At 50.2% G+C, this 16612-nt stretch overlaps 1 protein-coding gene and 1 long non-coding RNA gene across 6 annotated transcripts in view; one reads left to right on the top strand and one right to left on the bottom strand.

Moving 5' to 3' along the window:
* The window catches only part of CMIP (c-Maf inducing protein), a 271934-nt gene that overhangs the window by 53503 nt on the left and 201819 nt on the right, over positions 1-16612 (bottom strand). For 4 of the 5 annotated variants that reach the window (XM_024233595.2, XM_063717370.1, XM_063717372.1 and 1 more), the window contains exons 4-5: positions 6496-6657; positions 1052-1093 (exon numbers count right to left, since the gene is read on the bottom strand). In XM_024233595.2, coding sequence (XP_024089363.1) covers positions 1052-1093; positions 6496-6657 — 204 coding nt within the window. Of the gene's footprint in view, positions 1-1051; positions 1094-6495; positions 6658-7435; positions 7806-16612 lie in introns of those variants that run through there. The other variant, XM_054534192.1, reaches the window with a different exon arrangement.
* LOC129050851 (uncharacterized) lies at positions 7789-13110 on the top strand. Its single transcript, XR_008514707.2, has 3 exons — positions 7789-10791; positions 11661-11760; positions 11895-13110. It is a non-coding gene; the product is annotated as an uncharacterized LOC129050851 (long non-coding RNA).

The raw sequence follows: 16612 nt of genomic DNA, 5'->3' as shown, positions 1-16612 counted from the left end.
CTAGAGGAGCCTGAGGGGCCTAGTGACTGATGCTCCTCTTGTTCTGTACCTTGCAGCCAGGAGACATCCAGGCAGGTTAGTTCCAAGGTCCCCTCTCCTGGGCACAAAAGGCTCTGCCTCTTGCTTCTATTTCATCTCCCATCTGCCTGCTTCTCATTTCCTTATGCTTTATGCTCCAGCAATGCTGAAGCTTCCAGAACACACTACGTTGCTTTAAATCTTCGTCCTCTTGCACATTTTGTTTCTTCTCTCTGGGATGCTTTTATCCCGTTTTGCCACCTGGAAAACTCCTATTGATCCTTCAAAACCCAGCTCAGATATCACTGCCTCCAGGAAGCTTTCTGGCTCCTTTCCCAGGGGAGTTTATCACTCTACTTACTCTCTGCACTCAATGTCTCTATTTTTTGCGGTGATCACTTTTGTCTTCCTACAATAGATGATGAACTCCTTGGGGACTAGGTTATCTGTGGATTCAAATACATAGCATGGTGCTTACCATCTAGCAGGTGCAATTTCATTTCTTTCTTCTCTCAAGTGAGAGTTAGGTTTCATAGCTAAAAGTCATCCAGGAAGATATTTTACCTCAAAAATGCTTACATCATGGTAGAGTCCCAGAAAATAGCATCTCACTTTATGTATCACAGGGAATTAAATCCAAGTTCTATTTGTGGATTAATTGGGAGACATGTCCTGGGGCAGGAGAGAGAACGTTTACCTTTCAGCTAATGGGGTGATGCCTCTGAATAAATTATATGGTCTCTGCCATCTCCTGCCTTCAACTCCCTAGGCAGACGCAGGAAGGAGGAGGCGATTATGATACATTTGCTACACACCTCAAAGACAGATAATTACACTCCCTCTCCCATCAACTGGAGCTCTGAAATATGCAAAGGCAGAGGGAGGTGCGTCCGGCTTGCTAGAAAAGACAAAACGGAGCAAGGCCAGATGCTGGTGGATTACGCAGGCGCCAGAATTACCCCAAACCAGGAAAAGGGTTGTAGGCTCCAGGAGGCGGAGGTGGGTGGAGGGAGCGTGTTCGAGAGGAACTTACCACAATGATGTTTTCATGCTCCTGGGTGGTCAAGTTTGTGTTCTAAAGGATTGAACAGAGACAGCAGGAGGAAAACAAAACAAAAGAAAATTAAGAAAACGAGTATTTGCATTTCAAGATCCACAGTTTCGAAACATCTTCAGCGTCACAGACCAACTGTCACTGTCATTTTTTCTTAATTAAACAGATTAGAACACCCTCAAGGGGCAAGGTCGGAAAGGGGAGAAAGTACGGTTCTGGGGCAGGGAGAACTGAGTTCTTGTCCCTGTTTCGGGGCTTGAGTTATGTGACCTTGAGTGAGTCGAGTCTGGGGGAGACTCAGTTCCTGCTTCGGTCAACGGGGCTTCCAGTAACCTCAATGGGCTGTTGGGAGAGGATCTGGCCCTTGTCAAAGTGAAACTGCTTAGAAGCCAGAAGGCAGGTTCATAACAAGTATGTAAAGAAACAGACCTTTCAAGAGTCCTAATCTGTGCCAGGCAGCCTTTTAGGAGTAACACGTATATGATTTCAGTGCTTCTCAAACTAAGTTCCCAAGGAACATGAAGTTCCGTGAGTGGGCCCGAGATGTTTTAGCTGAATTCAAATTCTAGCAACTGACTTGCAAAAACATAATTAGGTTGAATGGAATACATTTGCTGAAATTTTAGGGGTCCTGTTTCCTTCCCAATCTGGACTTTTCTTAAATAACTGGTAACTGTTACAGGTTGAACATCCCTTACTGAAATGCTTGGGAACATGTGTTTTGGATTTCCTTTTTTTTTTTTTTTAATTTTGGAATATCTGCATTATACTTAACCAGTTGAGCATCCTAGTCTGAGAATCCAAAACCTGAAACTCTCCAATGAACGTTTCCTTTGAGTGTCATGTTGATGCTCAGAAAGTTTCGGACTTTTGGCCAGGCACGGTGGCTCACGACTGTAATCCCAGCACTTTGGGAGGCTGAGGAGGGTGGATTGCTTGAGGCCAGGGGTTCAAGATCAGCCTGGCCAACATGGCGAAACCCCGTCTCTACAAAAAAAACAAAAATTATCTGGGCATGGTACTTGCTACTCGGGAGGCTGAGGCAGGAGAAACATTTGAACCCAAAAGGCGGAGGCTGCAGTGAGCCGAGATCGTGCCACCACACTCCAGCCTGGGCGACAGAGCAAGACTGTCTCTAAAAAAGAAAGTTTTGGACTTTGGAGCATTTCAGGTTTCAGGACTAGAGATGCTCGACCTGTGCCGCCATCTGTGAGTACTTGAACAAGGAAAGAGACGGCTGTGCCATAACCAAGGAATCACAGGAAAACTCAAAAATGCCCACCTTTCTTTCTTGCTAGTTTCGTGGTGTGTTCTCCTTTGCTTGTCTGTTTTGGTGGACACACAGTGGTGCCAATTCATATTTCCTGAAAGAGCCACATTGGCTGCTTGTAAAGAGACCCCTCATTTGAACAGTGTTGGCAAGATCGATTGTTCTGGTTCTAGACAGAGCCCCATGGCTCCCACCACCTGGACAGGCTTAAGGCATATGGGGGTATCTAATGTGTTTACAGCAGCCAAGGCAAAAGAAAAGCTTGCGAGCTATGAATTTGCTTTTGCCCAATAAGCTGGCTCCCGAGGGCTGCGGGAGGCTGTGAAGCCAGGTCAGCATCTCAACAACATGAGTCTCTACCGGTCTCCATGAGACGTCCTGACCTAGATGAGGTCGGACCCAAGATACCTAGAATCCAGGCATGTGAAAGGATGTTTTTTGGATCTGAACACGCTTTTTTTCTCTAGTGGATATGAGTGGAGTTTGAGCAGCCTGTTTATGGTAGATTATTAACTATCAGTCACTTTTCAGCCTTGGGGAGAAGCCTGGCCTTGGTCTCTCCTTATGACTGCTGATGAGGTCTCTATGCCTCAGGCACTGTGTAAGAGCTTTGTTTTGCTCATGCCACCAATTTCTTTTGATTATGACAGGTTCTCTACTACCCCATTGACTGATCAGCTGCCTAAGACTGATGGGATGCAGTGACCAGCAGGTGCAGGGTAATAGGGGGTGGAGTGAGGATATGAACCCATCTGTCCTGACTCTAAAATCTATATTTCCTGCCACTGAGCTATAGTGCTCCACTACCCATCCAAGAAGCAGTTCCTTATTTTGGGCTGCCAAGGGCAGCTCGACACATCCATCCCTCGCCCCCACCCACGCACCTTTCCAGGAAGGCTTTGGTGACCACGGACACCATTTCCTTTGTCCCAGTCACGGGGCAGCCCATGCATTCTACAGGGAGCCTTCTCTCCACCAGGGCCATTTTCCACCCCCGGTAGAGCATGTCCACTAATAGCCACTGCATTAGAGGGAACACTTGACTCTCAAGCTAAGCGGCTACTTTACACGCAACTCAACAAAGGCCTGGGAGGGTGGAGACAGCCAGCTTTGCTTTGCTGGTGGACGGACAGTTCTTTCTCGGAACTGTTTTGCGTCCTTAACAGCTCCCTCCACGATGCCCCTCTGCCTGCTCCCTCCAGATCCTTCCACTTTCTGGTTGGTCTAGTGATGCCTGGAATCTCTCCAGAGGAGGCCTTGCAAACAACTTGGGTAAACAGAACAGAGAAAGGACCCAGCCCCAAAACAGGGCACGGAGGTCGAAGGCAGATGTTTGTTTTTCCAGCTACTAGCTCCAGACGCCTGGCTGAGGGTGCTTACGGGGTTCAGACCACAGACATCCCTTATGACAATGAAAATGTGGCCATGTATCAAAGGCCCTTGCAAGTTAGGCACAGTGCCAAGCACTTTATGCATACGAGAGCATCGCATCCTCAATTCTATGAAATAGGTACTCGTCTCAGACCCAATTTACAGAAAACAACTGGGCACAGAGAGGCCTAGCAACTTGTCCAAGGCTACCCAGCTACTGAGGGCAGGACAAGGTTCTTCCGACCCTATAACATGCACTCTTAAACTACATAGTTACATACTTGCCAAAAAGTCTCTACCAGCCCAGGTTTATGTCACATCTATGTGCAGGGGCATAACCTTCGCCATTGGGCAGACCCGGGCGAGGGTCCTGGCCCAACACTTAATCTGACTGGCCCTGTGTAAGCTACTTAACCTCTCAGCACCCCTGGTTACTCCTCTGTACATTTTAATACTTACCTTGCAGGGTCCTTGGGAGAAACTGGGGAGGTCTAAGGGCCATCAAAGTGACCACTGCACAGTATGCATGAGTGGATGCTGGGTCAGGCAGCCTGGGCTGGAGTCCCAGCTCTGTCCCTAAATGTCAGCTCTCTTCAGTAAAGTAGGGTGAGTAATGCTGACTCCTTGCCTGACACAGTAGCTTCAAAGCACATGGAAACTTCTTCCATTTTCCTACTTTAAATATCTTTATTCCTCCATCCTAGCACTTAGGGGTCAGCTGCCTTTGAGATTTTTACTTTAAAGCCCAAGAAGCGCCCTCAGCCAGGTGTCTGGACCTAGGCGTGGTGGCTCATGCCTATAATCCCAGCACTTTGGGAGGCCAAGGTGGGAGGATCACTTGAGCCCAGGAGTTTGAGACCAACCTGGGCAACACAGTGAGACCCCATTCGTAATAAAAAAAAAAATTAAAATAAAAAGCCCAAGGAGGGATGTGAAGGCCAACAGTCATGCGGTCACCTGAAGCACATGTGAGAGGGGAAAAAAATCTTGCCCGAGGCCGGCAATGGGGCACGTCTGCTGCCCTCAGCACTGCCCTGATTTAATAAGGGTGTGGTGGTGGTTGAGCCTGGTAGCGCTGAAGTGGTGGACAAGTTGGTCTCAAAAGCACTTGGCAACTTTAAGGTGGAGCTTCTAGCTCCATTACAAACTTGCCATGTGAGTTGGGCAGGTCACTCATTATCACTGGGCCTCAATTTCCTCATCTGAGAAGTGAAGACAGAAAGGCCCATCTTTCAGAGAGAATGTGAGTTTTAAAAGAGAGGCTGTCTCACTTTGGGAGGCCAAGGCAGATGGACCACTTGAGGTCAGGAGTTCAAGACCAGCCTGGCCAACATGGTGAAACCTTGTCTCTACTAAAAATACAAAAAATTAGCTGGGCATGGTGGCACACGCCTGTATCTCAGCTACTTGGGAGGCTGTGGCAGGAGAACTGCTTGAACCCAGGAGGCGGAGGTTGCAGTGAGCTGTCACGCCACTGCACTCCAGATTGGGTGGCACCTGGCACCTGCCTGGCTTACTACAGGTGAGCAGGGACCCCTTCTCCAGATGAGAAGCCTGTACCTGGGGCTGGACATCCAGCACCCGGCCTCAGAATTCCAGCCACTCTGAGATTCATTTCCCAGCCTGGGTTTTTACTCCTCTTGGAATGATGCTGGTCTCCCAACTGAGGACAACACCTCTGACCTCTGTCCCTCTGCCTGAGACTGTCACTGCCACCTACTTTCTACCTCCCACCTCGCCTCCTCCTAGAATGAGGGACCTTCTCTACTCCACAGACACGGAGGGCCAGTAGCAGGCCCCTGTCCCACGGTCAGCGGCCAGCCTGGGCCTGCAGAGACAGGGGAGGGCTCCAGGTAGCCGGGCACTTGCATGGGAGCTTGACGGGGGTGACTCAGGACCGGGGGTATCACTGTCAGGGGAGGGGGACAGAAGCATCACTCTGGTGGCCGTGCACAGTTTAAATCAGGAGTCATCAACTCCAGTGTTCCCAGAGGGCCAGGTGAGCAAATAAACGAGAGCAGTATTAATATTTGTAAAGCGCCTAGAATAGCACCTGAAACGGAAAACAGAAAGAAGCACATTTCCGAAGCGCCTTCTGCCTAACCAACAGCGGGACAGACTCGCTGATGAGTTTCATTGTTCACTGCCTGTCTCCCCTGCCGGGACACAAGCTCCAGGGGGGTAGGGGGCTTGTCTTTGCTTGAATTCCCAGATGGTGCCTGGCACAAAGCACACATTCAACATGCCAGGAGGCCAGCAAAGCAGATGGCACAGGAGGCCCAGCCGACGGGTGGCATCAGGTAGCACCAGCTGCAAACCGTGGCTGGATTTTCTGATTGTTTTTAAAGAGAACCTGGAAATTCCCACTGTATTGTGAAATCTCCTGATTTTTAAAATGGTGTTTAAATTAAACAGAGCACATCTACAGGCTTTGTGGGGTGACGAGGGCAGAAAGGTGAATCCCCCTGGACCCGTGGAGCTCATGTGGGCCACTGCTAGGGGAAGACAGAGATGGGGCTGGGACTACTGGCTCTCACTGCACGGGGCAACACCTCCTCTTCCGTGCCTACAATCCCCAGACAGCGCAGCTGGAAGCAGCTGGGGCAAGCCTCCCTCTCCAACTCCCACACACGGCTGGGTGGGCAACTGCTCACCTCCTTCGGCAGCAGGGCGACAACACAGCCCACATGGAGCTCTGCCTGTGCGTGCTGCTTGGCATGGAGCCGGTGATCGGTGGAGGGAAAGGCAAACAATGTAAAGGGGTCCAGGGGAGGGGTTTTACCTCGGAGAGCAGTTTCGAGACAATTTCCAGCGGGGCCTGGTTGATGGAGTCATCCTGCAGGGGGGATGTCAGGGCCATGTCCACCAGGGTCCGGATCTCTTTCAAGACAACTTCCCAGCGGCTTGGGTTACTCAGCACTTTCTTATATTTGTAAATCTTTTTCTGGTTGAAACAGATAAAGAGACAGCAACATGTTACTCATGTAAGGAAGGCAGAAGATGGAAGACAATCAAAGAATCAGATGGGTTAGGGTGAAAAGGGCCCTGAGAAACTGCCAACTTGGCCCAGTCCCCGTTTATAAGGAAACTGACACCCCGAGAGAGGAAAGGTCTCATCCAAAGTCACAGGGTGCGTTTGCAGCCAGGCCTCCTGACACTAGACTCATTTCCCACACAGGCTCACTTCGCCCCGATGATAATCCTTGATAGATGACCTTTTTCTTTTTTCCTGTTTTTTTGTTTTTGTTTTTGCTAAAAGGATGAGGAAACCGAGGTACACAAGAGGTGAGAAAATCTGCCCAGGGCTCTAGAGTTGGCAGAGCTGAGACAGAAACATGGGTTCTGACTCTCAAGCCAGCACCCTCACCACCATACTACATTGTCTCCACACAGTTTCCAATGACTCAAAAAAGAAAATGGGGAAGTCACTTCTCTTTCAGATCATATCTTCAGCCAAACTCATTCCCCAAGGATTCAAGTGCAGTAAGAGTGGGAATGGTCAGTCCACAAAGGGGCTTTCTCTGAGTTGAAGGCACTGTTTCCGCCTATGTCAATCCCAAGAGGTTGCTTGAAGACAGGTAGTCAGCTAGGGAACACGACAGACAGGATTAAGGCCAGGAATTAAACTCCAGCAAGGTAGGGACTAAACCTGGAATGCTCCCCCCAGAAATCCAGCGCTGCCCTCCGCATCCACCTGGCCAGGAAGACAAGAGTGCTCTCACCTTTGCTTGAGTGCTGTGTCGAAGCCAGAGAGCGGCTGGGGCAGGGGCTGCTGCCTCCCTGGATTTGAGGCAGAGTTAGTTCCGCCTCTCTGACATCATGGAAACGGAGGCCCTCGGAAGGCGGAGGTCTGGGCCAAGCACTCCCTCCACCCCCGCCCCGGCTCCCGCCTTTGCAGCTGCCTGCCCCACTGCACCCGGCCTGCTTGAGAGACTTTCTAACTGGATGAACTCCTTCATTAAGTGCTCTGCTCCTTAGGGAGAGCCTAATTTTAGTGTTACCGTGCCAGCAGCCAGCTGGGGTGACATGTCACAATCTCTGAGCCAAAGTCAGAAAGAGAAGGGGGGTGAGGAGGGTCCCTTGCTGACCGCTAAGGCTCAAACAGAAACCTACAAGCTGCCAGAGCCTCCCTGACTGCTTAGTTTCTGAGCTAGGAATTATCAAGTGGTCTTGGGACCCACCGCTATCAAGGAAGTATCTGGGGGACACATTCCATGCCAAGTGGAACGGTTACTGCTGTCGGTGAGGCACACTGGTGGGACGGGAGGTGGACCTGAGTTGCAAAGATCTGGTTCTTCCTAGAAAACTCTCATCTTCTGAGCCTTAGGGTCCTGTTCTGTAAGTCAGGCTTGAAAATACCGGCACCTCTTTCAATCTGTAACCCTGACCCATCCTGGACCCATGTGGTCCACTCTATGGAGCCGCATTCAAAAGCCAAGTCCAGATAAAACAGCCAAGAGTAACAAAAAGGAACGCTGAGACTGAATCTGTCTCTTGAAAAACTGAAGGAGATGAAACGTAAAACCTAGGCCAATACGGCAACCCATCTTCCTCCTCTCCATTATTTTCCCGCACCCCATGATTTTCTGGGGCCTCTGATACACTCATTGCCACTGGTGTCGCCCCCATGAACTCGCACCAAAGACGGTTTTCATTCCCCCCGCCCATCACCCCAAATCTTTTCCGTCATCTCTCCCTTCTCCTCTCTCTGCTCCTTCTTTCTCCTTCTCTCTAGTTCTTTCATCTACCCACCTGCCCACCTTTCTCTCCTCCTTCCAGCACCTGGTCTTACTGTTCTTTGCCCATTCACCCATTGCGCATCAAGAATTAGAAAGAGATCAGCTCTTCTCATAGGCCCAGCAGAGCAGAGGAGGCCAAGGCAGCCTACCATTCCCCAGGCAGCGGGAGGGCAAAGACCAGGAACATTCACTTGCCAGCCACTGGAGACCCTATGAGGACAGGAAGAAATGCGTGGCAAGTTGTCGGGGGTGAGTGTACAGTGAAGAGTAAACATGCTGTTGATGTTGATGATGGTGACAGTGACTACTGGCTGAACTTCATTAATGACAAGACGCACCCTGTCCACTGAGATGTCTCTGGAACCATAACCAGCCTCCTTCCTAGTTACTGTCAACCGAAGCCGCCCTGTCCTAGTGCTGTGAGCAGGATGCGCTGCCTGAACAGCACAACGAAATCTGTGCAAAACACAACATGTCTGAAGCAAGAACCCTACCCGCTCCAGAGGATGAATGCTCCTTTGAGCTTTAGAGTCTGCGGTTTTAGTTTGTACCCAGAGAACTGTTTAATTTTTAAAAGACCATGAAATGATCACACAAAATCCACCCTATATCAGGCCCCAAAGCAAACCACAGCGATCCACACCCGTGTCTTCCCACAGCAGATTGCAGATTTGCATGGAGTCTGGGCTCTAAGTGGACTCTTCTGATCAGCTGCACATTATTTACTTTTGAAAGATTAATGACTTCATTCTTTCGGTAAAGATGATGCATGCTCATTGCAAAAAAATCTAAACTGTACTGAAAAGCACAAAGAAGAGGATAAGTTTTAAAAGACCTCAAAAATCCCACAACCCAGAAATAGCCACCATTAATATTTGGTGAACATCATTCCAGCGAAGTCTCATTTAAACTTTGCAAAATACAACCAGCCCTGAGGTGGGTGGCCGTGAGTACAATCTCCTGTTCTCCACACACAGATGCCACTCAAGATGCAGGGGTGACCAGTCTGAGGCACAGCAGGGCCCAGTGGGCAACGCTGGCATCAATGCAGTTTCAGAGACGAGCCCTCGGGGTCGGTGCACCCAGCCTCAGCTCATCCACAGCTCCCCTCCTTCGAGCGGGGAGGACAACAGCTTTCCTGGGAGGGCCCAAGCCCTTGCTTCACAGGCATCCATGGGAGAGTCTGCAGAGGCTGTATTCAGAGCCAGAAGGTCCCAGGGCTTGTACCAAGGGCTAACATGTCATGAGGACATACCATGTGCCAGGCACAGTGCTAGCTCTTATGAGCTTTATCCCACTCAACCCTCACAGTATCCCATGAGTTGGGGGCTTGTCATAGGGAGGACCCCGAGACAAGGGACTGAGCGCAAATGGCTTACTGATCTGAGAGGGAACGGCAGGAAATACTGGTGGGGAGAGTGGGGAAGTGAGACGGGGAAGAGAAGACGGTCAATAAACAGGGCACTGTCAAGCACATGATATGGGCAATGAGGGCTCACTCCTGCTGGGGGCTCTAGGGGACAGTGCAGATCACACTCAGAGGTGACGTTCCTAAAGAGTGAGGGAGCCGGCCATTTGTCCATTAGCTCCCTAAACTCTTCAGGGCTTTTTTTTTTTTTTTTTTTTCCTGAGACAGAGTCTTGCTCTGTCACTCAGGCTGGAGTGTAGTGGTGAGATCTCAGCTTACTGTAATCTCCACCTCCCAGGTTCAAGTCATTCTTCTGCCTCAGCCTCCCAAGTAGCTGGGATTACAGGTGTGCACCACCATGCCCAGCTAATTTTTGTATTTTTAGTAGAGATGGGGTTCACCATGTTGGCCAGGCTGGTCTTGAACTCCTGATCTCACGTGATCCACCTGCCTCAGCCTCCCAAAGTGCTGGGATTACAGGCGAGAGCCACTGCTCCCGGCCAACTCTTCAGGGCTTCTGACTGCCCGTGTGCCCAGGCCAAAGTGATCCCACAGTCAGAAAAAAGCATGCGCTTGTGCAGGGTCACAAGTGTTCATGGTGCACAGCCGGCAGCCCTCACGTGATGCTGAGGGGGTGGCCAGCTGCAGCTTCTGCCAGAGGATTGTTGGTGTTCTCTGCACAGAAGCCTATCATGGCCCCGAGAGGTCAAGAGACTTGCCCAGAGTCAAGCAGCTAGAAAGGGACAATTCAGGAGTGAAAACTGGCTCTGGCCACTGCAAAGCGCTTGCCATCACATCAGTGAGGGCCAGCAGGGTCGGGTGAAGAGGATATCAGATTTGCCAAGAGATCCTGAAGAAGTGTCAAGAATGCTTGGTGACGTAGGGACAAGATCCAGAAACAAGCCCACGAGGCTCTGAGAGTGGAGGCCAGGTAACTAGAAGGTGGTGGAAGCGGCAGGGGGAGGGTGGGCTATGGCGCTGTGGGTGCAGGGGGAGGGTGGGCTACAGCGCTGTGGGTGCAGGGGGAGGGTGGGCTACGGCGCTGTGGGTGCAGGGGGAGGGTGGGCTACGGCGCTGTGGGTGCAGGGGGAGAGTGGGCTACAGCGCTGTGGGTGTGGGCTGCAGGCAGGCCCCTGTTCCTAGAAGAGGCTCTGAGCCCCAGGTCAGGATGGCCACAGGGATGAGGGATACCTGTCCAGGATCAACAGGGCCCTGTCCCTCCTCCCTAGGTGATAAATTAGCATGCCACATCCCAGGAACTCTGATGCGCTCATCAGGTGATGAATCATGGTGGAGCTGGGACAGGGACACCTCCGGAATCCCTGCTTCAGGCTCCCTGGAGGCTGGCCCTCAGCTTTGCAATATGGTCTTCCCGCTGAGCGTGCTTTCCCAGGTGGGGTGGGTGGCCTGGTGGTTTGTCTGGCATGGACCCCACAGGCCACTGGATTCCTCTGAAGTGGGGAGTACACAGGGGCCTTGGAACTGTTCTGTGGCTGGGCACATGACCTGGTGTTTTCACAGAAACGGGCTGACTTAGAGCAGGGTTGGTGAACTATAGCATGCGGTGAAACCCAGCCCCCTGCCTGTTTTTGCTCGATGAAACCAAGAATGGTCTCACAAACTGTAGGAGTTGTGATGGAAAATAAGCACAGAATATGCAACAGAAATCGAACTTGGCCCACAAAGCCCCAAATATTTGCTATCTGGCCCTTTATAGAAAAAAGTTTGCCAAGCTCTGGCTTTAAAAGTCAAATTCCAGCCTAGGAGTAAGCATGCAAAAAAGATGCTCAATGTCATTAGCCCTCAGGAAAATGCAAGCTAAAACCATAAAGAAATACGACTTCACCCTACGAGGATGGCTATAATAGAAAATGACAGACAACGCCAAGTGTTGACAAAGGTGAGGAGAAACTGGGAATCTTGTGTGTTGCTGGTGGGAAGGTAAACTGGTACAGCCACCTTGGAAAATTGTTTGAAAGTTTCTTAAAACATTATACATAAATGTATCATATGACCCAGCCATTCTGTTCCTAGAAATCTACCCAAGAGAAAGAGAAACAAACTCCAAAGACATGCCCAAGAATGTCCATAGCAGCATTCTTCACAGAAACAACTTAAATTCATCAACTGATGAATGGATAAACAAGATGTGGTATAGCCATTCAACCAAACAGTATTCGGCAATAAAAAGAATTGAATTACCCACATGCTGCAAGACGGATGCACCTCATAACCACTACACTAAGGGAAAGAAGCCAGATACGAAAGACATAGTGTATGATTTCTCTCATGTGAAATGTCTAGAAAGGCAATTTCACAGAGACAGAAAGTGGAACGTTCACTGCCTGGGGCATGGAATGGGAATGAGACTGCAAACAAGCATGAGGGCATCTTTCAAGATGGTGGAAATGTTCTAAAACTGAATTGTGGTGACGGCTGTACAACTTTATAAATTTGCTAAGATCACTGAATTGTATACTCACAGTGGGTGAATTTTATGGTATGTGGATTCCATTTCAATAACGCTGTTTTTAAAAAATGTTATCCTAGGGAGGTAGTTATCAGACAAAACCAAAGGTAGTATGGCTCAGTGGTGAAGCGTACAGGCTTCACGAGCAGACTCCAGATCAAATCTAAGCTCTACTTCATCCATCCACCCATCCATCATCTACTCACCCACCTACCATTCACCCACACATCCATCCATCTGCCCAACCACCCACCCATCCATCCATCCATCCATCCACCCACCCACGCACCCATCCATTAATCCATCCACTCATTCATTCATCCATCTACTTATCCATCCAACCATTCACCTACCCACCCAACTATCCATCCGCCCAACTATCCACCTGCCCAACTATCCACCCGCCCACCCATCCATCCTTCACCTACCTCAACATCCATTCATCACTCATCTACCATGCATACTTCCATCACGCACTCATCGATCTATTCACCCTTCCATCCAATCATCCCATGAAGATCTACCATGACATGCCAAGCACTATGTTAAGTACTAAGGATAACCGTGGTGAACAAAGCAGACAAGCCCCGGTGCTCATGAAACCTACAGTCTATTACTTGCATCAGTTTCCTTGTCTGCAAATCCAGGATAAGAATAACTACTGTCAAAGGCTTGCTGTGACTATTCCATGAGATAATATATAAAACACTTAGCTCAGCTCCTGGCTAAACAGCAGCTCTGATTGTTTTCACCTACCAAGTTCTGTAAAGGAGTAGTCCAGGGAGGCAGAACTCAGGAGGGCTCCCCACATCTGAGCCCAAGCCCCACCAGCCAGCGGCAAGCAGAGACAGCAGGCAGAGCCTCCTGCTTCCCGTCTGGCAGAGTCAGCCACTCCAGCGCTGTCCTCACCCTCTCTGCTTGTCAAGGAAGGGACGTTACCTGGGCAACACTTGCCATCGCTCTGGCAACTGTTCTCCCGGCAGAGGCAAGCACATACGCCGGGGTTCTCAGACCAGGGAAAGCAGAGCCTGTTGCTCCTCCACGGGAGACAAGTCGTCAGCAGGAATGTGCCCCTTGCCAGGAGAGGAGTGACTCAGAATGCACTGGAAGCACGTCGCACCAGGCAGGGGCTGCTGCTCTGCTGCTTGCCGCAGCCTCTGGGGCTCGCGCGCGTACACACACAAGCACGCATGCTCCCCACCACCTGTCGTGAAGACAGGACGCTGCATGGGCGCGCCCATGGAACTGCAGAGTGGAGGAGGACCCCACAGGGAAACATGAGCCAGAGAAGCCCCAGCCCAGCTTTGAAAACTTTTTCCAGTGCAGGTCCTAGAGCGGAGCTGCCTAGTCCAGAAGCTACCAGCCCCAGGTGGCTACTCACACTGAACTTCGTTAAAATGAAATACAACTACAAATCCAGCATCTTGATCACATCGTAAAATTACAGTTACTCGGTAGCCAGCTGTGTCTAGTGGTGACCGGATTGGCGCAGATAGAGAACGTTTTCATCATTGCGGAATGCTCTGTCGAGCAGTGCTATCCGAAAGTCTTGGTGTCCCTTTCACCACGCCCCCGCGGGCCCAGGAGCATGCGTGTTTGCCTCTACCCATCGATGCTGAGGTCTAGTATGTGTGTGGCACTGCGAGGAAAGGGCCCTTGCCTACCTCCTCCCATGGAAGACCCCCCTCTCCAAGCCCCCATCTCACTGGGACCCCGCCTTGGAATTTTCTTAAAAGGTCTACTAAGGTGCAATATCCCCAGTTGTGCCTTGCACACCCAGGGAGAATGACTGGCTGGTTATCTTCTCTGGCTTCCCTGATTCAAGACTCACTACGGCTGCAGATGCTAAGTGTGTAGGAAATAATTTGCTATCTCCAGCAAGCCATGGCTTCCGGGAGGACTGGACACTTGGGAGGCAGCATTTTTGGCCTTCTTGAGTCCTCCAGAATAGCTTCCCTTCAATCCTGTGAGCATCAGAGACTGTCACGTTACCTTCAGATATAATGCAGGCCTCATAACTGTCCCATGGGTGTTACCCCCAAACTGCCCTTTTGGCCGCCAAGTCTTCACCATCAACCTAAAACCTGCTCATAACCTCTCAGCTCCCTGCTGGTGGCACTCCCCACAGAGACACCCTGGGTCAAACACAGCCCCCTGGCCTTATTCCCCATGCCTGCTAGCCCACACAATCCATGTCACAAAATCAGCCTCGGTGCTTTGGCTACAATTTCCCAGGGAAGGAGGCAATACTGTCCCAATTATCTGTGCACATTTCCAGTGAAACACATGGGCACCAGCACCACCATGACCGGAGGGCATCTGTGATCTAATTGTGGAGTATAAAATAACGAGAAGACACTCAACTTAACTAGAAAGTGACATCCCCAAAATCTCATTTTTAAAGAAATATTGTAAATGCATGTTTTGTTCGTTTTCGTTATAGGTCAGGGCTTTAGGGTCAACGGTGCTTCTGGGATTAGACTGAACACTATTTTTTTTCTCTCTGACTGGGATTCCTTTCTTGCCCCAGGCTTGGTAGGGACAACCCTAGTGCCTCTGGGAATCACACAGGGGCTTTACCAGTCACAGCCCATCACTCTGGCCTGAGAAACCAGGCTCTCTGAGGCACCAGGGGGCTGCCATCACTATACACACATACATATAGATTTACTTCATTGAGGTAAAATTCACACACCATAAAATTCACCATTAACCTTATTTATTTATTTATTTATTTATTTATTGAGACAGAGTCTCGCTCTGTCACCCAGGCAGTGGCATGACCTTGGCTCACTGCAACCTCTGCCTCCTGGGTTCAAGTGATTCTCCTGCCTCAGCCTCCCTAGTAGCTGGGATTATAGGCGCCCACCACCACACCCGGCTAATTTTTGTATTTTTAGTAGAGATGGGGTTTCACACCATGTTGGCCAGGCTGGTCTCGAACTCCTGACCTCAGATGATCTGCCTGCCTTGGCCTCCTAAAGTGCTGGGATTACAGGTGTGAGCCACTGCGCCCGGCCACCATTAACCCTTTTACAGTGAACAATTCAGTGGCATTTAGCACAGTGTGGTGTAACCACCACCACTATTTCCAAAATTTTTCCATCACTTCCAAGGAAACCCTTTTAAGCTGTTACTTCCGATTATACTCTCCCCCAGCCCCTGGGCAACCACCAATCCGCTTTCTGTTCCTGGATTCCCCTATTCTGAACATTGCATATAAATGGAATCATAGACTATGTGTTCTTTTGTGACCACAATGAGGCCTGGGAATCTGCAGTAAGCAGCTTCCAGGTGAGACAGATGTCCTTGAGCCCTCTAAGCAGCAAGGTTCTCACCCACACGCCTCACTTCCTCTCCTCTACGAGGTGGACGTGTTAACAGAGGAGAGGAGAGGTTCATACCTTGCGCAGGTCACATAGCTGGTGTTGTGGGTGGAACTGTGTCTGCCAAAACTGTTGTGGGTTAAAATGTGTCTTCCACTGCATATAAATCATACACAATGTGGCCTTTTGTCCACTTAGCATACCGTCCTCAAGGTTCATCCGGCTGTGGCAGCTGTGCTTCACCCCTTTCCATGACTAACAGTCCACTGCATGGATACACTGCAATTTGTTTCTTTCTTTTTTTTGCGAGACGGAGTCTCACTCTGTCACCCAGGCTGGGTGCAGTGGTGCGATCTCAACTCATCGCAAACTCCACCTCCCAGGTTCAAGCGATTCTCCTGCCTCTGCCTCCTGAGTAGCTGGGACTACAGGCGCCCGCCACCAAGCCTGGCTAATTTTAGTATTTTTAGTAGAGACGGGGTTTCGCCACGTTGACCAGGCTGGTCTAGAACTCCTGACCTCAGGAGAGCCACCGCGCCCGGCGGATACACGGCAATTTGTTAATCCGCTGACGAACTCTTGGGTTGTCTCTACCGTAGGCTATCACAAATAGTGCTGCTATGCACATATATTGTTGCTTTTTGCCCTGTTCCCGTGCCTCAACTGCACTGAATCAGTTTAAATTTTGCCACAGGACAGCACAGGGTGTAAAGGGTCTTTTAGGGGATCCCAATTTACCCCACACAATTACTGAACTCTGTTACCTGCTGGTCCAACTAATTCACTGATGAAATTAATCAATGCTTACCCTTCGGGACTCATGTTTTCAAGGTGGGTGGAGGGACGCCTACTCTGAGTGGGGCACTGTCTCTATGGAGGGGCAGGGAGTGGGGGAAATGATACAGAGATGAGACAAACCAGCCCCTGCACACTCCCAGTCTGGCTGAAGGGTGAGG

The sequence above is a fragment of the Pongo abelii genome, chromosome 18 (assembly GCF_028885655.2).
Source record: "Pongo abelii isolate AG06213 chromosome 18, NHGRI_mPonAbe1-v2.0_pri, whole genome shotgun sequence".
NCBI lineage: Eukaryota > Metazoa > Chordata > Mammalia > Primates > Hominidae > Pongo > Pongo abelii.
This window is presented reverse-complemented; position numbering and strand designations above follow the sequence as displayed.